The sequence below is a fragment of the Capricornis sumatraensis genome, chromosome 4, assembly GCF_032405125.1.
Source record: "Capricornis sumatraensis isolate serow.1 chromosome 4, serow.2, whole genome shotgun sequence".
Lineage (NCBI taxonomy): Eukaryota > Metazoa > Chordata > Mammalia > Artiodactyla > Bovidae > Capricornis > Capricornis sumatraensis.
Window position 1 is genome coordinate 10,565,311 of NC_091072.1, and position 23,194 is coordinate 10,588,504.

The following is a 23,194-nucleotide window of genomic DNA, read 5'->3' on the forward strand; positions in this document are numbered from 1 at the left end:
GCAAAAGTAGATTTTTTTTTTTTTTTTTTTTTTTTCCTGGAATTTCCTTGCTTTTTCTATGATCCAGTGGATGTTGGCAATTTTACCTCTGGTTCCTCTGCCTTTTCTAAATACAACTTATGCATCTGGAAGTTCTCGGTTCATGTACTTCTGAAGACGAGCTTGAAGGATTTTGAGCATAATCTTATTAGCATGTGAAGTGAGTGCAATTTTATGGTAATTTGAACATTCTTTGGCATTGCCTTTCTTTGGGACTGAAATGAAAACTCACCTTTTCCAGTCCTGTGGCCACTACTGAGTTTCCCAAACTTGCTGGTGTATTGAATGCAGCACTTTAACAGAATCATCTTTTAGGATTTGAAATAGCTCAGCTGGAGTTCCATCACCTCCATTAGCTTTGTTCATAGGTATGCTTCCTAAGGCTCACTTTGACTTCACACTCCAGGATGTCTGGCTCTAGGTGAGTGACCACACCATCATGGTTATCCAGGACATTAAGACTTTCTTCTACAGTTCTTCTGTGTATTCTTGCTACCTCTTCTTAATCTCTTCTGCTTCTATTAGGTCCTTGCCATTTCTATCTTTTACTGTGCTTATCCTTGCATGAAATGTTCCCTTGGTATCACTAATTTTCTTGAAGAGAGCTTTAGTCTTCCTCATTCCATTGTTTTCTTCTATTTCTTTACATTGTCCGCTTAAAAAGGCTTTCTCTCCTTGCTGTTCTCTGGAACTCTGCATTCAGTTGGGTTTATATTTACCTTTCTCCTTTTAGGCCATTCAGGAATGACATAAATCAAATCCCTTATGATTTACAGGGGAAGGGATGAATAGTTTCAAGGGACAAGATCTGGTAGACAGAATGGCTGCAGAACTATGGACTGAGCTTTGTAACATTGTTCAGGAGGTTTTGACCAAAACCATCTCCAAGAAAAAGAAATGCAAGAAGGAAAAATGTTTGTCTTCTAAGTTTATTAAAGACTATATAATTGATACATAGGGCTGCCCTCAGGCTTGACAGTAAATAATCTGCCTGTAATGCAGGAGACCCAGGTTTGATCCCTGGGTCAAGAAGATCCTCTGAAGAAGGGATACCCACTCCAGTATTCCTGCCTGGAGAATTCCATGGACAGAGGAGCCTGGCAGTGATACTCCATGGGGTCGCAAAGAGTTGGACCTGACTGAGTGACTAACACACAAAAGAAGGCCTTCATCCACTAATTAAGTCCTTCTCCACTGCTAAGCGCTTTCTGTTTTACATATATTCACAGACACATACCCACATCCACAAACATATAAACACTCATTCCCAGGTTTTTGCCAAACAAACATCACTAATGATATATTATGAATTTATTCCCATACCTGAAGGTATAAATATAGGGCTAGCACATTTTAAGAAATAGACATTTTTGGTTATTTCCTATCATTATATTGCAGACATTGTGTTTTGTCCATATATGCTGATAATGATGAATTTGGGGGGTTTAAAGATAACGCTGGGCTGCTGCCAGGAGCCAGCATGAGGAACTCTGCCCATGGCAAAGGTCATGAAGAAGGAGGCTCGACATACGCAAAGGCGGGATAGAGCCTCAGGAGTCCCCCTGGAAATTCTGGAGCATCTTCTCCCAAAACCAGAGTCTGCCTACTTTATTGCTTTATGCTTTCACTTACACTTTTGACATTTTGGGGGGCTGTCCCCCCCCCCCAATCTCTCTCTGAGAAAGAGTTAACTTAAAGCTCCAGCTAATAAAATTCCTGGGCGTGACAAGAGTGTTTCAGTTCACAAACTCCTCTGAAAGTTCTCTAGCCTGCCTGACAGGCTCGTCTGGCCACATGTGATTGTTCACAGCCTCCCAGCTGTGAGATGCTTTAAACTTTCTAAATACAGATTCTTTTGAGAAGTTAGAAAATTATTAGTATAGTGGGTTGATTAGGAATTATATTGGTGAAGGATTTTTTATTTATTGGGCCAATGTTTGCTGCTAAGTCTCCATATCCCCTGCCCTTATACACATTAATGAATGTAACTAGCATATAAGAGAAATAAGTATTAACCTTTGATATTAATTCATGTTAAACCTTAGGCTAAGTAAATTTCTTTCTTAATTGTAACCCACTGCACCTTCACCCTATAGGAATGCAACTTTATCTCGTGCCTTAGGAGGGTGGCACTTGGTTTAAGAAAATTCACCCCAGGAAGAATAAGTTTTACGGTTGACTGACCGTTATCAGAAAGGGCCATAAAATTTCAGCAGGCCTCATGGCCGTAAGATGATGTAAAGCCCCTAAGACATTTGTATAAAGCACCTGATTTTGATAAGGGTCAGGTCTGCTGACCCCACGTGACTCTGTATTCCATCTCTACGTGTAACAAAAGTATATAAGCGGATCTGAAAAATAAAGAGACGGACCAGTTCCTGGAAAGACTGGTTTCCCCCGTGTGGTCTCTTTTCATTCTCTTTTTTTCTGGCTGAATTCCCATCTGGAGCGTGGAGGCTCGCCACCTCTACTTACTTGCCCTGGCTTCTAAGACCCACGCGAGAGGGAGTCCAAGGCAGGGCACCCTCCACTATTCAAGTGGGTGCCAGTGGCCTACGTAGGTGGTGCAAACTCCTTGTCTTGGAGTTTTATTGGTTTTCTGCATAAACCAAGTTATTCAGCCTCTTTTCTCCACTAATTTTCCTACTACACCATTCTTTCCTAATCTCTCTTTATATCTCTAGTTAAATAATTCTTTTCTAAGACACCAACTCTGTCCCCCCTTCGAATTCCCTGGATCCACTGGGGCTGGATCCGGGCAGGCTGGAGGAAGCATAAGCTGGAGTCAAGATCGGTGGGGAAAATATCAATAACCTCAGATATGCAGATGACACCAGCCTTAGGGCAGAAAGCAAAGAGGAACTAAAAAGCCTCTTGAGGAAAGTGAAAGTGGAGAGTGAAAAAGTTGGCTTGGCTTAAAGCTCAACATTCAGAAAATGAAGATCATGGCATCTGATCCCATGACTTCATGGCAGGTAGATGGGGAAACAGTAGAAACAGTGTCAGACTTTATTTTTGGGGCTCCAAAATCACTGCAGATGTTGATTGCAGCCATGAAATTAAAAGACGCTTACTCCTTGGAAGAAAAGTTATGACCAACCTAGATAGCATATTCAAAAGCAGAGACATTACTTTGCCAACAAAGATCCATCTAGTCAAGGCTACGGTTTTTCCAGTGATCATATATGGATGTGAGAGTTGGATTGTGAAGAGAGCTGAGCGCTGAAGAATTGATGCTTTTTTAAAAAAAATTTTTATTTTTACTTTATTTTACTTTACAATACTGTATTGGTTTTGCCATACATTGACATGAATCCACCACGGGTGTACATGCGTTCCCAAACATGAACCCCCTTCCCACCTCCCACCCCATATCATCTCTCTGGATGAAACTGGAGAATTGATGCTTTTGAACTGTGGTGATAGAGAAGACTCTTGAGAGTCCCTTGGACTGCAAGGAGATCCAATCAGTCCATCCTCAAGGAGATCAGTCCTGAGTGTTCACTGGAAGGACTGATGTTGAAGCTGAAACTCCAATATTTTGGCCACCTGATGCGAAGAGTTGACTTATTGGAAAAGACCCTGATGTTGGGAGGGATTGGGGGCAGGAGGAGAAGGGGACGACTGAGGATGAGATGGCTGGATGGCATCACTGACTTGATGGACATGAGTTTGAGTGAACTCCGGGAGTTGGTGTTGGACTGGGAGGCCTGGCATGCTGTGATTCATGGGGTCGCAGAGTTGGACTTGACTGAGTGACTGAATTGAACTGAAAGATTATTGAAATATTAAATTTCTTTTCCCTACATATCAAAAGTGATTTCAATGAGTTTTATTTATAATACTGAAATCCAAAGTGTTGTTCTAATTTACACGTCAATATTTCTTCTTCTTCTTCTTCTTTTTTTTTTTTTTATATTTAGTGTAGCCCAACTTCCCAGGTGGCCTTAGTGGTAAAGAATCTGCCTGCCAATGCAGCAGGCACAAGAGATGTGGGTTCAACCTTGGTTTGGGAAGATCCCTTGGATTAGGAAATGGCAAGCCACTCCAGAATTCTGGCTTGGAAAATCCCATAGACAAAGGAGGCTGGCTGGTTATGGTCCATGGGGTTGCAGAGCTGGACACAGCTGAGCACACACATACGCACACAACATACTGGTGATAAATATTTTAATGTAAAAATTTGAAATTAAGAGTAAAACATCATTTATTTCATATTTCAAATCTAATCCCCAAATTTCCGCTATCCTGATTTAACATAAATAACAGAGGTTACCATCATTACATTTTTACTAATGTAGTGAAAGAAAAAAGATGGCCAGCTAAAGCAGAAGCAATAAACAAATAAATATTATTAAATTTTATTAAGTGAAGAATGACTTGCTATTTCAGACTAGATATATAATTTGACTTTCTAGTGTTTAGTCTCTAAATCGTGTTTGACTTTTTGTAACCCCATGACTATAGCCCACCAGGCTCCTCTGTCCATGTGATTTCCCGTGTAAAAATACTGGAGTGGGTTGCCATTTCCTTCTTCAGGGGATCTTTCTACCCCAAGGAGTTCTTAGCAGAAAAAATGAAATGAAAACATATATCTTAGTCACTTGTCAGTAATATTTCTAATGTCAGAAAATAAAGAAAAGTAATCTCACAACATTCAGCACAAATACAATGGAATTAAACTACCATCACATTTCTCTTTGACAGGACTGAAGGAAATAGAACAGTCCAACTGAGCTTACAAAGTTTTGGGAGAGCAGAACTAAAACTTAATAATTTTGTGCCAACAGAGTGAGCGATTTTTTTTTTTAATGTGGAAAGACAACATTTTTGCATTGTTGATATGCTAGAACTCTAAATGCATACTGCACAAGATATATTTCTCTCTACTTTAAAGTGGTATTCCAGCACCCTATCTCTCCCATTAAAATAGATGAACAATGTCATGTCAGAAACAACATTTATCTAGAATATAAAATCTAAATAAATAAATTCCTTATAATATAAATTTTAGAAAAAAATTAACATAATAGACCAAATCTCTTAGGAATATCTAAGTATTTTTAAAATAAAACTTTTTACTATAAAATAGAATATACATAAACCTAGTCTTACTGGAATGTTAATTTCATAATGTGCAAAATATCAAATTATGACAAAGCTCCATCTAGTCAAAGCTATCGTTTTTCAGCAGTCATATATGGATGAAAGAGTTGGACTAAAAAGAAAATTGAGAGCTGAAGAATTGATGCTTTGAACTGTGGTGTTGGAGGAGACTCTTGAGATTCCTTAGACAGCAAGGAGATCCAACCAGGCCATCCTAAAAGAAATCAGTCCAGAATATGCATTGGAAGGACTGATGCTGAAGCTGAAACTCCAATACTCTAGACACCTGATATGAAGAACTGACTCATTTGAAAAGACCCTGATGCTGGGAAAGATTGAAGGCAGGAGGAGCAGGGGATGACAGACAATACAATGGTTGGATGGCATCACTGACTCAATGGACATGAGTTTGAGTAAACTCCGGGAGTTGGTGACAGGGAGGTCTGGTGTGCTGCAATCCATGGGGTCACAAAGAGTCGGACACAACTGAGTGACTGAACTGAACTGACACTTGAAACTAATATGATATTGTATGTTAATTACAGCTAAACAAAATCTATCAATAAACTGCAACCTATAAGTTTGGTTTGAGATTTTACAAAAAATATTGAGGCTGAAGGCTTAAAGCAGAGAATTGAACAAAGAAGAGCAAAAGATCAGACCAACAATGATAACAATTAAAATGAACAATAATAAATGTAAAAAACAAAACATGAAAATGTAGCTAACCTTGTTTACAGAGAAGTTTCATAGAAAATTCAAGACAAAGCATCAGCATTCTATATTTTCTAAAACCAATCAAGTAAATTGTAATACTGAATATTCAGTTCAGTCAGTTGCTCAGTCATGTCCGACTCTTTGCAACCCCATGAATCGCAGCACACCAGGCCTCCCTGTCCATCACCAACTCCCGGAGTTCACTCAGACTCACGTCCATCGAGTCCATGATGCCATCCAGCCATCTCATTCTTGGTCGTCCCCTTCTACTCCTGCCCCCAATCCCTCCCAGGATCAGAGTCTTTTCCAATGAGTCAACTTTTCGCATGAGGTGGCCAAAGTACTGGAGTTTCAGCTTTAGCATCAGTCCTTCCAAAGAAATCCCAGGGTTGATCTCCTTCAGAATGGACTGGTTGGATCTCCTTGCAGTCCAAGGGACTCTCAAGAGTCTTCTCCAACACCACAGTTCAAAAGCATCAATTCTTTGGCACTCAGCCTTCTTCACAGTCCAACTCTCACATCCATACATGACCACAGAAAAAACCATAGCCTTGAATAGATGGACCTTAGTCGGCAAAGTAATGTCTCTGCTTTTGAATATACTATCTAGGTTGGTCATAACGTTTCTTCCAAGGAGTAAGCGTCTTTTAATTTCATGGCTGCAGGCACCATCTGCAGTCATTCTGGAGCCCCAAAAAATAAAGTCTGACACTGTGTCCACTGTTTCCCCATCTATTTCCCATGAATTGATGGGACTGGATGCCATGATCTTCATTTTCTGAATGTTGAGCTTTAGGCCAACTTTTTCACTCTCCTCTTTCACTTTCATCAAGAGGCTTTTTAGCTCCTCTTCACTTTCTGCCATAAGGGTGGTGTCATCTGCATATCTGAGGTTATTGATATTTCTCCCGGCAATCTTGATTCCAGCTTGTGTTCCTTCCAGTCCAGCGTTTCTCATGATGTGCTCTGCATAGAAGTTAAATAAGCAGGGTGACAATATACAGCCTTGACGTACGCCTTTTCCTATTTGGAACCAGTCTGTTGTTCCATGTCCAGTTATAACTGTTGCTTCCTGACCTGCATACAGATTTCTCACGAGGCAGGTCAGGTGGTCTGGTATTCCCATCTCTTTCAGAATTTTCCACAGTTTATTGTGATCCATACAGTCAAAGGCTTTGGCATAGTCAATATAGCAGAAATAGATGTTTTTCTGGCACTCTCTTGAATATTACAAAACTGAGTACTGATAAATTTGATTTATTTCTATAATGTTGACCAAATCATACACTGACTTTCTTTTTGGAAAGTGGTAAAACAAGGGACCCAAGTTATACATTTTTAAGAAGTAAATATTCAATGCAAAAGTAACTACAAATCTGTATTGCCAGATTAAAATGGATAAACAGTTGAGGAAAAAAAAATGTTTTTTGCATGAAGATACTTTCTTATAGAAGCCTCTTCATAGAAACTTCAGATATTCTCTAACATGTCTTTAAGAATATCTTCTGTAAAATACTATATAGCTTTAAATTTTAATTATGAAGAGTATGAAGAAGACATATGTTCACAATATAGTAAAATATGCATTCATTTGCATGAGAAAATGATTTTTTTAAAATTTAAATGTGTTACCAATTCATAAGTTTTGAGTGCTTACAATAAATTCAGTACACATATAGTACAGTTCACTAAATAGTGTTTTGATTGGTTGGTAATCAGCTGATTTTCTTTATATTAGTTAGCTATTCCTAGGCAAGACTGGATAAAAGAGGAACTTAGATTTTCATTTCTCCTAAACAGGATAGATTTTTCACTTTGAATTACTCAAAAAATAACATAAAATTTAGGATTACCAAAACAAAAGTAGCTTACCCCATTTCCTCTGCATTTTATAGTGGCATTACAATTATATCCCATTAAAGGAACTTCTTTGCAGGTTTTATTTATACAATACTAAAACAAAACAAGCAATATTTCATAGTTATTTACAAATCTGACACAAGGAAAGAATTAACTATATAGTGTGTATACAAAAGAACAAAAGACATACTTGCTGAGACTTTATATTATGCATCACTCTGATTTTGGAACAGAGATTCTATCAATCCAATACAAAAATCTAAACAATAGTAAGAGTTAAAAAAATAAAATTGGAGCATGTTTGCCTTAACACAGTTTATGCAGTGATGCCATATAATTTTGGTTTTAATACTTACAATTGGGAACTGAAATGAGAATCACCATTATGGGAGTTAATGTTCTGCTATGAATAATTGGTTAGATTAATATTAATGATTTGTCTGCTCAAAAACTGGAAAATAATTTATTATTTTAGTTTCAGTGTAAATATAAATTATTATTTTGGATGGTAAATTATCATAAATCCTTGCTATAATACTAACTATAATAGTCCATCAAGAGAAATATTTTAACCTAATATGTATGCATTGCAAAACCCTAGTTATGCTGAAGTGGTTAATCAGGGGTTAAATTAGTCATTTTTTCCCTTCATTTACTTTTCTCTATTTTTTAAGCTAAGGTTGTAACATATATTCTCTTGACTTCTTTAAATACATCAGTGTAACACATGATGAAATCATTGAAAAGAAGAATGAAATTTAGCATTTTCCAATTATTTCCTGAAAATTAACATATAGCCAATGAGTAAATAATGCTGTGTAAACCATCTATTTTTGCTTTTTCTCTTGGATATAATATTGGAAGTGTTAGCCAGAGCAATCAGGCAAGAAAATATGAAAAGTACACACATTATAAATAAACAAGTAAAATTATCTCTTTGCAGGTGATATAATCTTGTACGTCAACTCCAAAGACTCCACATACACAAAAGTTTGTTAGAACTAATCAACAATTCAGTAAAATTTCAGGATAAAATATTAACATACAAAACTAAAGACATTTCTGTAACAATGGACATTCTAAAAAGGAAATTAAGAATATAGTTCTATAAAGAATAGCATCCACTATTATTAGACAATTAAAATTAACCAAGAAGCATACACTGAAAACTGAAAGAAATACTAAAAAAAAAATTTAAAACCAGAAAAATAAAATTTATCCTGTGTATATGGGCTGGAAGATATAATATTATTAATATATCAATACTATCCAAAGCTTCTATAAATTCAATGCAATCTGTCAAAATTTCAAGACAGATAGCTTTTTCATAAATAGAAAAACTCATCATAAAATGCACATGGAATCACAAGAGATTCTATATAGCTAAAACAGTCTTTAAAAAGAACAAAATTGGAGGACTCACACTTCTTGATTTCAAAACTTACTGTAGTGTTCACTTCAGCCACACATATACTAAAATTGGAATGACACAGAGAAGATCAACATGGCTCCATAGTCAAGGCTATGGTTTTTCCAATGGTCATGTACGGATGTGAGAGCTGGACTGTGAGGAAGGCTGAGTGCTTGATGAATTGATGCTTTTGAACTCTGGTGTTGGAGAAGACTCTTGAGAGTCCCTTGGACTGCAAGGTGATCCAACCAATCCATCCTAAAGGAGATCAGTCCTGGGTGTTCATTGGAAGGACTGATGCTAAAGCTGAAACTCCGATACTTTGGACACCTCACGTGAAGAGTTGACTCACTGGAAAAAGACTCTGATGCTGGGAGGGATTGGGGGCAGGAGGAAAAGGGGACGACCAAGGATGAGATGGCTGGATGGCATCACCGACTTAATGGACATGAGTTTGGGTGAACTCCAGGAAATGGTGATGTACAGGGAGGCCTGGCGTGCTGTGATTCATGGGGTCATAAAGAGTCGGACACGACTGAGTATCTGAACTGACTGACTGACTGACTGATGCAAGAGTGACACTGAAATACATGAAGTGTTCTATATTTAAAAAAAAACAACAACAACATCAACTTTTGCACAGAGTCAACTCTTCACATGAGGTGGCCAAAGTACTGGAGTTTCAGCTTTAGCATCAGTCCTTCCAAAGAAATCCCAGGGTTGATCTCCTTCAGAATGGACTGGTTAGGTCTCCTTGCAGTCCAAGGGACTCTCAAGAGTCTTCTCCAACACCACAGTTCAAAGCATCAATTCTTTGATGCTCAGCTTTCTTTACAGTCCAACTCTCACATCCATACATGACTACTGGAAAAACCATAGCCTTGACTAGACGGATCTTAGTCAGCAAAGTAATGTCTCTGCTTTTGAATATGCTATCTAGGTTGGTCATAACTTTTCTTCCAAGGAGTAAGCGTCTTTTAATTTCATGGCTGCAATCACTATCTGCAGTGATTTTGGAGCCCCCAAAATAAGGTCTGACACTGTTTCTACTGTTTCCCCATCTATTTCCCATGAAGTGATGGGACCAGATGCCATGATCTTCGTTTTCTGAATGTTGAGCTTTAAGCCAACTTTTTCACTCTCTTCTTTCACTTTCATCAAGAGGCTTTTTAGCTCCTCTTCACTTTCTGCCATAAGGGTGGTGTCATCTGCATATCTGAGGTGATTGATATTTCTCCTGGCAATCTTGATTCCAACTTGTGTTTCTTCCAGTCTGGCGTTTCTCACCATGTAGTCTGCATATAAGTTAAATAAGCAGGGGGACAATATACAGCCTTGACATCCTCCTTTTCCTATTTGGAACCAGTCTGTTGTTCCATGTCCAGTTCTAACTGTTGCTTCCTGACCTGCATACAGATTTCTCGAGAGGCAGGTCAGGTGGTCTGGTATTCCCATCTCTCTCAGAATTTTCCACAGTTTATTGTGATCCACACAGTCAAAGGTTTTGGCATAGTCAATAAAGCAGAAATAGATGCTTTTCTGGAACTCTCTTGCTTTTTCCATGATCCCACAGATGTTGGCAATTTGATCTCTGGTTCCTCTGCCTTTTCTAAAACCAGCTTGAACATCTGGAATTTCATGGTTCACTTATTGCTGAAGCCTGGCTTGGAGAATTTTGAGCATTACTTTACTAGCATGTGAGATGAGTGTAATTGTGTGGTAGTTTGAGCATTCTTTGGCATTGCCTTTCTTTGGGATTGGAATGAAAACGGACCTTTTCCAGTCCTGTGGCCACTGCTGAGTTTTCAAAATTTGCTGGCATATTGAGTGCACCACTTTCACAACATCATCTTTCAGGATTTGAAATAGCTGAACTGGAATTCCATCACCTCCACTAGTTTTGTTCATAGTGATGCTTTCTAAGGCCCACTTGACTTCACATTCCAAGATGTCTAGCTCTAGATGAGTGATCACACCATCGTGATTATCCGGGTCATGAAAATCTTTTTTGTACAGTTCTTCTGTGTATTCTTGCCACCTCTTCTTAATATCTTCTGCTTCTGTTAGGTCCATGCCATTTCTGTTCTTTATCGAGCCCATTTTGCATGAAATGTTCCCTTGGTATCTCTAATTTTCTTGAAGAGATCTCTAGTCTTTCCCATTGTGTTCTTTTCCTCTATTTCTTTGCATTGATCGATGAAGAAGGCTTTCTTTGCACAGTAAAAGAAACTATAAATGTGACAAAATGTCTACCCTCAGAATAGTTGAAAATATTTGCAAATGAATCAATTGACAATTAATCTTCAAAATATACAAACAGTTCATTAAGCTCAATATTAAAAAATGTAATAAAAAAATAAGACCTAAATAGATATTTCTCCAAAGACATATAGATGACAAACAAATACATGAAAAGATGTTCAACATCACTAAAAATCAGCGAAATGCAAATCAAAACTACAGCAGGATATCACCTCACACAGGTCAGGATGGCCACCATCAAGAACTCAACAAACAATAAACGATGGAGACCTTTTGGAGAAAAGGAAACCTCAATGCACATTGATGAGAATGTAAATTTATGTGGCAACTATGGAGAACAGTATGGAGGTTCCTTAAAAAACTAGAAATAGATTTGGCATATGATCCACCAATCCCACTCTTCTATATATATTCAGAGAAAACCATAATTTGAAAAGACATATACAATGTTCATAGCAGCATTCTTTACAATAGCCAGAACATGGAAGCAACTAAAATGTTGATCAACAGAGAAATGGATAAAGAAGATGTGATACATACATACAATGGAATATTATTCAGACATAAAAATGAACAAAATTCTCATTTGCAGAGACATGGATGGACCTCAAGAGCATCATGCAGAGTGAAGTAAATCAGAAAGAAAAAAAAATCATATATCAAAGCATATATCTGGAATCTAGAAAAATGGTATAGATGATCTTATTTGCAAAGCAGAAATAGAGACACTAGCATAGAAAACAAATGCATAAATACCAAGGGTGAGGAGGGGTGGGATGAGTTGGGAGATTGGGATGGACATATAATACACTATGGATACTATAAATAAAATAGAAAGCCAATGAGAGCCTACTGTATAGCACAGGGAACTCTGCTCAGTGCCCTGTCATGACCTAGATGGGAAGGAAATCCAAAAAAGAGAGGGTATATGTATACATAAGGTGGTTCCCTTTGCTGTACAGCAGAAACTGACACAGCAGTGTAAAGCAACTATACTTCAGTTAAAAAAAAAAAAAGTAAGCACTATATGAAAACCACGTGGTTCTGGCATAAATTCAGACAAACTGACTAGTGAAACAGATTATATATGGTCAAGCAAATGCACTTAACGCCACTGAATCGGATACTTGAAAATGGTTAAAAGTGTGAATTTTATGCTATGTACATTTTATCCAATTTAAAAAGTTAAGAGAAAAACTTGTGCAGAGGTGTTTGGCACCCTTAAGTGTCCTAGATAACAGTCATGATCAAAGTCTCTGGCAATCTTGATCCATTTTCCAAAATTCTCCATGTGAATTTAATCACCTATGCTTCCTCATTTTTATCAAACTACATAACTAACCTACAATAAGGGAAAATGCCCTATCTTTACAAGTTCCAATCTTTCTTAGGAATCTAGATTTCTCAAATACCATTAATATTGCTTTTCAGATCATCTGGATGAAACAGAACTATAAAAGAATACAAGTCACATAGTTATATCAATTGACAAAGTAAAAGTATTTGACAACATTCAACATCTATTTGTAATGAAAAAATCAAATCTGAGTGAACAAGGAATACAAGGGAATTTACTCAAGTTGCTAAGGGTCATATTCAAACCTACTCCTAGTAAAACAACTGACTGTAAACGACAATGTTTTCCCCTTAATGAGGAAGAAAGCAAGTGTGTCTATTCTCAAGACTTTTATTAAACATGGTACATGAAGTTTTAGCCAGTGCAATAAGCAAGGAAACAAATAAAATTTATGTGGAGAAGGCAATGGCACCCCACTCCAGTACTCTTGCCTGGAAAATCCCATGGACGGAGGAGCCTGGTGGGCTGCCATCCATGAGGTCGCTAAGAGTCGGACACGACTGAGATTTCACTTTCACTTTTCACTTTCATGCATTGGAGAAGGAAATGGCAACCCTCTCCAGTGTTCTTGCCTGGAGAATCCCAGGGATGGGGGAGCCTGGTGGGAGGTTATCTACAGGGTTGCACAGAGTCAGAAATGACTGAAGCAACTTAGCAGCAGCAGCACCAGAAAAAACAAACAAAAAACAAAATAAACAAAAAAATCTGTCTTTATTTGAAAATGAAGTGATTGTCTACATACAAAATTCTAAGGATTCTACAAAAATGTTCTAGAAATAACAAAATAATTCAGCAAGGTTTTGGGTGCACGTTGAACATATTGAAAATTACATTTATATAAACATGTGAAAGATGAAGTTAAAAACACAATGTCAGTTATACTTACTCCAAAGTGAATAAAATGTTGACATGCAGTCAAATAGAAGATACACAATATCTATACCTTAAAAATTATAAAATGCTGATGAAAGAAATCAATGACTACTTAAATAATTGAGGCGACTTACCATTTTCATGCATTGAAAAATGCAACATAATAAAGATATTCACTCTTCCCAAATTAAACTACAGTTTTAACATAATTCTTATTAAATTTCTGAAGAGTTTTATGTTGTCTCATAAAAGTTCATTTGAGCTTCCCCAGTGGCTCAGAGGTAAAGAATCCACCTACAATGAGGAAGCCATAGGAGACATGGGTTTGATCCCTGGTTCGGGAAGATTCTCCTAAAGGAGGGTAGGGCAACTCACTCCAGTATTCTTGCCTGGAGAAATCCATGGACAGAGGAGCCTGGCTGGCTACAGTCCATGGTGTCACAAAGAGTTAGACATGACTGAACAACTAATAGGGCTTCTCTGATAGCTCAGCTGGCAAAGAACCTGCCTGCAATGCAGGAGACCTTGGTTGGATTCTTGAATGGGGAAGGTCCGCTGGAAAAGGGATATGCTACCCACTCCAGTATTCTTTTGCCACCCACTTTAAGCAGTGCTAGCAGAAAAGAACCTGCTTGTCAACGCAAGAGACATAGACCCAGGTTCAAACCCTGGGTCAGGAAGATCCCCTGGAGGAGGGCATGGCAACCCACTCCAGAATTCTTGCCTGGAGAATCCCATGGACAGAGAAACCTGGCAGACTACAGTCCATAGGGTTGCAAGAGTCAGACAAGACTGAAGCAACTTAGCATGGCATGGCATAAGTTTATTTTGCAGTTTATATTGAAAAGTGCAGGGCCTAGGATAACCAAAACTATATTTTGAAAGAAAAGTAAACTGAGAAGAATCACTCTGCTTATTATTAAAGCTTACTAAGTCAACTGGGCCTTAGAAAGCATCATTATGAACAAAGCTAGTGGAGGTGATGGAATTCCAGTTGAGCTATTTCAAATCCTGAAAAATGATGCTGTGAAAGTGCTGCACTCAATATGTCAGCAAATTTGGAAAACTCAGCAGTGGCCACAGGACTGGAAAAGGTCTGTTTTCATTCCAATCCCAAAGAAAGGCAATGCCAAAAGAATGCTCAAACTACCACATAATCGCACTCATCTCGTACGCTAGCAAAGTAAATTCTCCAAGCCAGGGTTCAGCAATACTTGAACTGTGAACTTCTAGATGTTCAAGCTGGTTTTAGAAAAGGCAGAAGAACCAGAGATCAAATTGCCAACATCTGCTGGATCATGGAAAAAGCAAGAGTTCCAGAAAAAAATCTATTTCTGCTTTATTGACTATGCCAAAGCCTTTGACTGTGTGGATCACAATAAACTGTGGAAAATTCTGAGAGAGATGGGAATACCAGACCATCTGACCTGCCTCTTGAGAAACCTATATGCAGGTCAGGAAGCAACAGTTAGAACTGGACATGGAACAACAGACTGGTTCCAAATAGGAAAAGGAGTACGTCAAGGCTGTATATTGTCCCCCTGCTTATTTAACTTATATGCAGACTACATCGTGAGAAACACTGGGCTGGAAGAAGCACAAGCTGGAATCAAGATTGCCAGGAGAAATAACAATAACCTCAGATATGCAGATGACACCACCCTTATGGCAGAAAGTGAAGAGGAACTAAAAAGCCTCTTGATGAAAGCGAAGGAGGAGAGTGAAAAAGTTGGCTTAAAGCTCAACATTCAGAAAATGAAGATCATGGCATCTGGTCCCATCACTTCATGGGAAATAGATGGGGAAACAGTGGAAACAGTGTCAGACTTTATTTTGGGGGGCTCCAAAATCACTGCAGATGGTGATTGCAGCCATGAAATTAAAAGACGCTTACTCCTTGGAAGAAAAGTTATGACCAACCTAGATAGCATATTCAAAAGCAGAGACATTACTTTGCTGACTAAGGTCTGTCTAGTCAAGGCTATGGTTTTTCCAGTAGTCATGTATGGATGTGAGAGTTGGACTGTAAAGAAAGCTGAGCATCAAAGAATTGATGCTTTGAACTGTGGTGTTGGAGAAGACTCCTGAGAGTCCTTTGGACTGCAAGGAGATCCAACCAGGCCATTCTAAAGGAGATCAGTCCTGGGTGTTCTTTGGAAGGAATGATGCTAAAGCTGAAACTCCAGTACTTTGGCCACCTCATGCAAAGAGTTGACTCATTGGAAAAGACTCTGATGCTGGGAGAGATCAGGGGCAGGAGGAGAAGGGGACAACAGAGGATGAGATGGCTGGATGGCATCACCGACTCGATGGATGTGAGTTTGAGTGAACTTTGGAAGTTGGTGATGGACAGGGAGGCTGGGCGTGCTGCAATTCATGGGGTCACAAAGAGTCAGACATGACTGAGCCGCTGAACTGAACTGAACTGAAATTGCTAAAGTAATCAAGAGAACATGATATTTGTAGATATATAGACCTGCATTTAATATAACAATCTAGACAATCCAAAAACAGACTCACAAATATACACTCAATTCATTTTTGACAAAAGTAAAAAAAAAAATGAACCTCAACCTAAACCTCAGGTTAGAGTAAATTAACTGGAAATAAACCAAATGTAAAACAAACTTAAATGTAAAACACAGTATTACACATTTTTAGAAATAAAAAAATCTGTGAGACTATCTTCATGACCCAGGGTTTATAACTATAACTATAACTATATAACTATAACTTTATAACTAGGCTTATTAGATGACACAAAACACATGTTCTATGAAAGGAAAAATTAACAAATCGATATCATGAAAAGCTTTTCTATATGAGTTTCTCCACCATGTAAATTGCTTTAGCAAAGCAAGCAAGCTGAGAAGGTGAGAGAAAGAAAGTGTGCGTGCCAAACAGAAGTCACTGTCTTTTTTAAAACTAATCTTATAAATGACATTCCATAACTTTCACCATCTTCTCTTTCTTAGAAGCCAGTCAATATATCCAGTGCACATACAGATGAAGAGGATTACATGGGGTGTGAATATCAGGAAGTGGGAGCATTGGAGCCATGTTAAAGATGTTGACCATAAGAGGCAAGTTCCCAAGGGGATAGGACTGCTCAACGCAGACAGAAAAACTGGCTGTCTGATTAACCGTCTTAAGCTTTTGTTTTATTTTTAATACATAAGGACTAAATGCCATTTACATAAAACACTGATTTACAACTGCTGCCTTATATTTTCTGGAATGTGTGCACTCATATTTCAGACTGACTCTCTGAGCTTCTGAATCACTTTTCTTCTCCCTTTATTTTTTAGCTACATAAATAGTACTACATGTACATCTCAACATGAGCTTGTACCTCGCTATAGCTGTGCTCTCCCAGTGCAGACTTCTGCTTTGGGTCCTCTAAATTTCTCACACTTATATTTTGACAATACAGATAAAATATGAATGTTCAATTATGATTTTTCTGAAGTACGAAAAATTAAAAACACAAAGTTAGAATTTTATGATTTAAAGCCATCAGAATTCAAAGATCTAAAAAGAATCAACTGTCAGTAGACTCTTGTGCTTAAAAATGCATCTTCTCCCATGAGGACTGATGACAGATTAATCCAAAAAGTCAGTGTGATTTGATAACCGAGGCTTGGTTTAATGATCTTTTCAATATCACATGGGAAATAAATGGCAGCGCCAGGTTCAAATCCTTTCTGTATGATTGGGATAGTCATCGTGGAATATAGTATCTGATAATTACATAATTTAACACAGGTAAATACAAGTGAACATGCTTGTTACCATCTGTGCACCACACACGGTGCCATCAGCCACATAGGTATAATCTCCTCCACCTGATCTCACTGATGATGCAGTAGTTATGCACAGAAGTCCTTGAGAATATGAATAAACTGCAGATCGAACATCACTTCTATAAGTAATATTTTGTGGCCAAACACAAGCTAACTTTCCACAAAGAACATCCCTGGAGAGGGGAAACAAAACTATGTCTTATCATTCTGTCCTTTAATGAAACTTAAGTTTTAAATAAGCATTGTATCACATCAATGCTAACATAAATGTTGTTTAACCAACAGTAAAAAAAAATTAGAAAAATGCCAAATGTCACTGTACACTAGGGTGCACATCTAAATGTGATACGATTAATTGGCACAGCAGCAGCAGAACTGAAATCTACACAATGAACTGAGATGTTCAGACATGACTTTGTTGCTCATTTAAGTACTTAGTTTTGTTATCTAGCCCATTACACCGATCACACTCAGAAAATTCCTCACCTGCTCCCACTTTGATAAAGCTTGACCAGTCTGCTGGTTTGTTGAGAGTGGCTGACTGCATTTATTTATACTTTGTGCATATTTTGAGACCCTTCTAAGTATGCTCACTGTAATGGCCATGATCTTTAGTCAGTAAATCAATCTAATATACAGACTGTTCCTTTTGATCCCAAGATTCTTTGAATATGTTGCTATTTCCAGTCATTCTGTATTCCTTTCCTGAGAATACAGAAACTTTTAGAGCTCATATTTGGCATAAGCCCTACCAGAGTTTATCCCATAAATAGTTTATTTACTTATCAATGGGTAGAATACTGGCTTCTCTAAGAGACTTCCAATATTCCTAGCTTATGCCCTGGAAAATAATTGATGTCACTTCTTGCTCTTGGAATCACTCAAATCTACCAACTCTCATCCTCAATTGAAAAAACAATTCTTAGTTATTGATATGTGTTTGTTGAGCATGCCGCTGTTATCTCTTTAAATGTCTTTCATTTGAAAATTTCATCCCTTTGTTCTAAAAGACCATGGGGAGGCTTTTTTTTTTTTTTTAATTGATTTATTTATTTGGCTTTGTGGTTTGCAGGATCTTAGGTCCCTTGACCAGGGATTAAGTCTATACTCTCAGCAGTGAAAGCATAGAGTCCTAACTATTGAACTGGGGAATTCTCCATGGGAGGTCCTTTTAAAATAACAGAGATTAGTTTAATGGTATCAGGAAGTGAGGGCTTCTCAGGTGACACAGTGGTAAAGAATCTGCCTGCTAAGATGTGGGTTCAGTTCTTGGGTTATGAATATCCCCTGGAGTAGGAATGTCAACCCACTCCAGTATTCTTGTATGTAAAATTTCACGGACAGAGGAGCCTGGTGAGCTGCAGTCCATGGGGTTGCAAAAGAGTCGGACATGACTGAGCAAGAACGCATCAAGACGTGAAGACGGAAATGAGAGTGGGATTCCATTTCCAAATCTTTTTCCCAGTTTCTCTCCTTCCAGTCTCATTTTTCTTGTTTCTCAGATTGAAATACTTCCTTTTATTGTTGCTCTATTCTCTTTGTATAGAATGTATCTCAAAATATCACATGATACATCTTTTTCTAGTCTGGCTATTGAAATACAAACTCCTCTTCCAAAGTACATTCTCTCAAAATTTGCATTTCTGGTTGAATTCTTGGAACTGGAAATCTGCTTGAATTCCTGGAATCTGCTGAAAGCAGATGAATTGAGCTATTGAATTCCAATCTCATCTAGTGATTTTATTTTGGGAAAATTCATATACTACCATCATCTCAGATGAAGTCCACTTAAGTCATGGTTGCTAACTTTCACAGTTCCTTCCACCTTTGCTTTTCCTTCTTCCGTATCTTAGACCAAGATATGTATGTATGGTGCACACATACCTCTGGTCATCAGAGAGAAATTGAGGCTGACTTACCACCACCTCCTGCCTCTGTGGGCATCCTCTGTGGTTAACTCAGTCTGCTCTCAATTGCTTTCTAATATGGTGTGGCTGATTATATTCCATCTTTTAGAGATTATCAGGCTCTCTTCATGAGATCTCCCTTCATCAGCATTCACTTCATGATTCCAGACTTCCTCTTTTAACCTGTTAATTTTCTGGTGTTGGGGCACATGGGAATTTCTGCATTCTCTACACATCATAATTAATCCGTAGCAGACTCATGTGGAGGCAGATGGTGCAGGATACTGTCTTAGTCCCATTGAACTAAACACCTTCTTCAGCCATTTGTAGTTTTCATAAAGGAACCAAGTTGCTTTTTAGCCATGCTGAGTGTGGTACTTACCTAAGGGTTTTACAAATTTTTTTTCTGATTTTTTCCTAGGAGTTAAAGAAAGTCCTACTTCCCTCTGGAGCATTTGACTTTATCTCAGTTTTTTTAACATGTTCTTCCCACTTTCTGTTGTTTTTTTTTTTTAATCAACATTGTCTTTATGTCCTCTCTTAGTTCTTGAATCTGGCTCTGTTACTATTCTTTAAGGCATCTTAAGGTATCAGTTCAGTTCAGTTCAGTCACTCAGTCATGTCTGACTCTTTATAGTCACCACCAAAAAATTATACCTATGTGTAAAACTTGAATTTGGAGATAAGGACATGCCCACGAAATTATTAGCATCATCAAGGACATAGACATATCCATTACTTCCCAAAGTTTCCTCTTGCCCTTTGTATTATAATCATTATTTTATGGATGTGGTGAGAACAGTTAATAAAAGGTTTAACTTTGGGGAAAAGTTTAAGTATACAATAACATATTTTTAAAAGCTATAGGAATTAAGTTGTATAGTAGATTTCCAGAACTTATCTGCTGCTATCATTTTCTAGCTTTATTGAGGTATAGTTAACAAGATTATAAAGTATGTAACGTATACAAATTGATGATGTGATACATGTATACATTTTGAGGGTCTTCCCTGATAGCTCAGTTGGTAAAGAATTTGCCTGCAATGCAGGAGTGAAAGTGAAAGTGAAGTCCTGTCTGACTCCTTGCAACCCCATGAATGCAGGAGACCCCAGTTCAATTACTGGGTTGGGAAGATCCACTGGAGAAAGGATAGGCTACCCACTCCAGTATTCCTGGGCTTCCCGTGTAGCTCAGCTGGTAAAGAATCCACCTGCAATACGGGAGACCTGGATTCGATCCCGGGGTTGGGAAGATCTCCTGGATAAGGGAAAGGCTACCCACTCCAGTATTCTAGTCTGGAAAATTCCATGGACTGTATAATCCATGGGGTTGCAAACAGTAGGATACAACTGAGTGACTTTCACTTTCACTTTACATTGTGAAATGCTTCACCCTGTTAGGTGAATTAATACATTCAATATTTCACGTATTTATCCTATTTTTGTGTACAGAAATCCTATTTTGAATACATTTAAGCTCTACTCTCAGCAAATTTCATTTATATAATAATTATATAATTCTATTGCCTAATTATATAATAATTATATAGTGTTTTCACCATGTTATACATTAGATCTTCAGATCTTATTCATTACAACTGAAAGCATGTATCATTTTACCAATTTTTGTTTTCCACTGGCAATTACTTTTCTACACTCTGTTTCTATGAGTTCATTTTTATTATTACAGCAGTATTATAGCAAACAGAAGTGACAAGAGAAGGCATTATTGCCATGATCTTGATCTCAGGGGTAATACTACCAGCTATTATTTTTAGGTGTAGTGTTAATTGTGGGTTTTCATTTATTGCTTTCATTATGTTGAGGTACAGTCCTTCTACACTAATATGAAGAGAGTTATTATAATGAAAGGATGTTGAATTTTGTCAAATGCTTTTTCTATACCTACTGAGATGATCATATGATTCTTATCCCTTTATTTATTAATATGGTGCATCACATCGATTGATTTGTGGATATGAAACCATCCTTATACCTCTGGAATATTACCCACTGGATCATGGTTTATGCTCCTTTTAAAGTTTTGTTAAATTTGCTTTTTTGTCAATATTTTCATCTATGTTCATCAAGGATACTGGCCTCTTATTTCACTTCTGGTAATGCCTTTGTCTGTCTATGGTATTAGGGAAATGCTAGCATTAAAAAATGATTTTTGAAGTGTTCTCTTCCAAGTTTTGGAAGATAAGAGATGGCAGGGAAGGTGTCTCTCAGTTTAGGAGATGAGTGATTCCATCTGTTCCCTCTGCACTGAGCCCACTTTCTACCTTCAGTAATAAACACCAAACTTCTCTTAGTCTCCTTATTAACAGGGAAAAAAAGATAAGTAAAAAAGAGTTAAATTGCATAAAAGGAAAATATACATAATGTTATTTGAAACTATTCTCCAGATATACAATTTATTGTCCATTACTATTTAGTGTCACTTGACAAGAAATAGAGACATTTTATAACTCAATGAAACAGTCATTTTCTATATACATACTTTTGCTCACAAGGTAATGGTTGGGAATTTTTAAAACCACAGTTTCCAAAACTATTATGCAAAGAGTTAACTTCTTCAAAACAGGCGAGTGGAGCACCTTGAGCACCTTAAAATGAAAAACATGTCCATTAAATTATTATTCTTAATGCAAATAAAATATTTCTCAATAAAAAGCTAATGAAACTCATGACATAAACAAAAATATTGTGGTCTTGGTCATGCTTTTTTTTTTTCCTATGTGTATCTTGTCGATGGGCTTCCCAGGTAGCTCTAATGGTAAAGAAACCTCCTGCCAACACAAGAGAGATAAGAGACAGCAGGTTTGATAACTGGGTCAGGAAGACTGCCTGGAGGAGGACATGGAAACCCATACCAGTATTCTTGCCTGGAGAATCCCATGGGCAGAGAAGTCTGGAGGGCTACAGTCCATGGGGTTGAACAGAGTTGGATATCACTGAAGAGCCTTAGAACACACCCTGTCAATGCAAGTATAAAGAAATGATTGTCTTATTTGATAGAAAATAGAAAATGATTATCTATATCATAGCAAAGTATCTTATAGTTAAAAACAATTTCCTGACCCCTCCCTGTGGGAATGCCTCTTTCCTAGTCCAATGTACATCAGGCTTGACCTTGTAACTTGCTCTACTTAATGAAATGAGAGATTTGAAACATCAGTTGGGGTAAAACCTTCAGAATTAGTAGATGGGGTGCCATATTCTTATCTTGCTTAATGCAAGATAAGCAAGGCTTTAAGTAGATGCTCTTTAATCAGTTTGGGTGTCATAGTGATGGCAGAGCAGAATATAGCAGAGTAATTGCATTAGATACGTAAATCTCAGAGATTTGAGGTTCATTTCCATTTCAATAAACAGAAAGACTGGTACCTAGATGTGGAATTCTACTGTGAAATGCACCTAAAATGTGGCATTGCAATTTAAGCCTGCCAGTAGATGGCAAGAAAGAGAGTAATGCCCTGTATGCAATTTTGAAACTTCTTGAGAAACTATCTTCTCAATAATTTAAAGGTAAATAATGTCTTTAGTGAGCTTACTTCCCCTGTGCAAGGTGGTCAGGAAACAGAATGTGTCTTAATTACTCTTGACTGAATTTAACCAAATGGTGCAAGTAGTCAAGAAAGAGATAAGGCAAACTCAGAAAAAATAATCAGTTATTTCAGAAACAGGAATAAAAGAAAATAAAGTTCATCCTACAGGTACTTGGGTGGATGATGACAGGTGCTAAGTGATATAAACTGATATAACCAACTTTCTAGTTGGTTGTTCTGTGCCTAAACCATGGTGAGTGGGTTTTTGTTTGTTTTTTAATGACTATTAACCTGATTGATTAATACAA

General features: G+C 37.6%; 1 protein-coding gene across 1 annotated transcript in view; it reads right to left on the reverse strand.

Annotated features, from left to right (window-relative positions):
- The window catches only part of ADAM18 (ADAM metallopeptidase domain 18), a 117,782-nt gene that overhangs the window by 17,308 nt on the left and 77,280 nt on the right, over window positions 1-23,194 (reverse strand). Inside the window, exons 15-17 of the mRNA XM_068970500.1 lie at window positions 21,839-21,944; window positions 17,418-17,601; window positions 7,735-7,815 (exon numbers count right to left, since the gene is read on the reverse strand). Coding sequence (XP_068826601.1) covers window positions 7,735-7,815; window positions 17,418-17,601; window positions 21,839-21,944 — 371 coding nt within the window. The remainder of the gene's footprint in view (window positions 1-7,734; window positions 7,816-17,417; window positions 17,602-21,838; window positions 21,945-23,194) is intronic.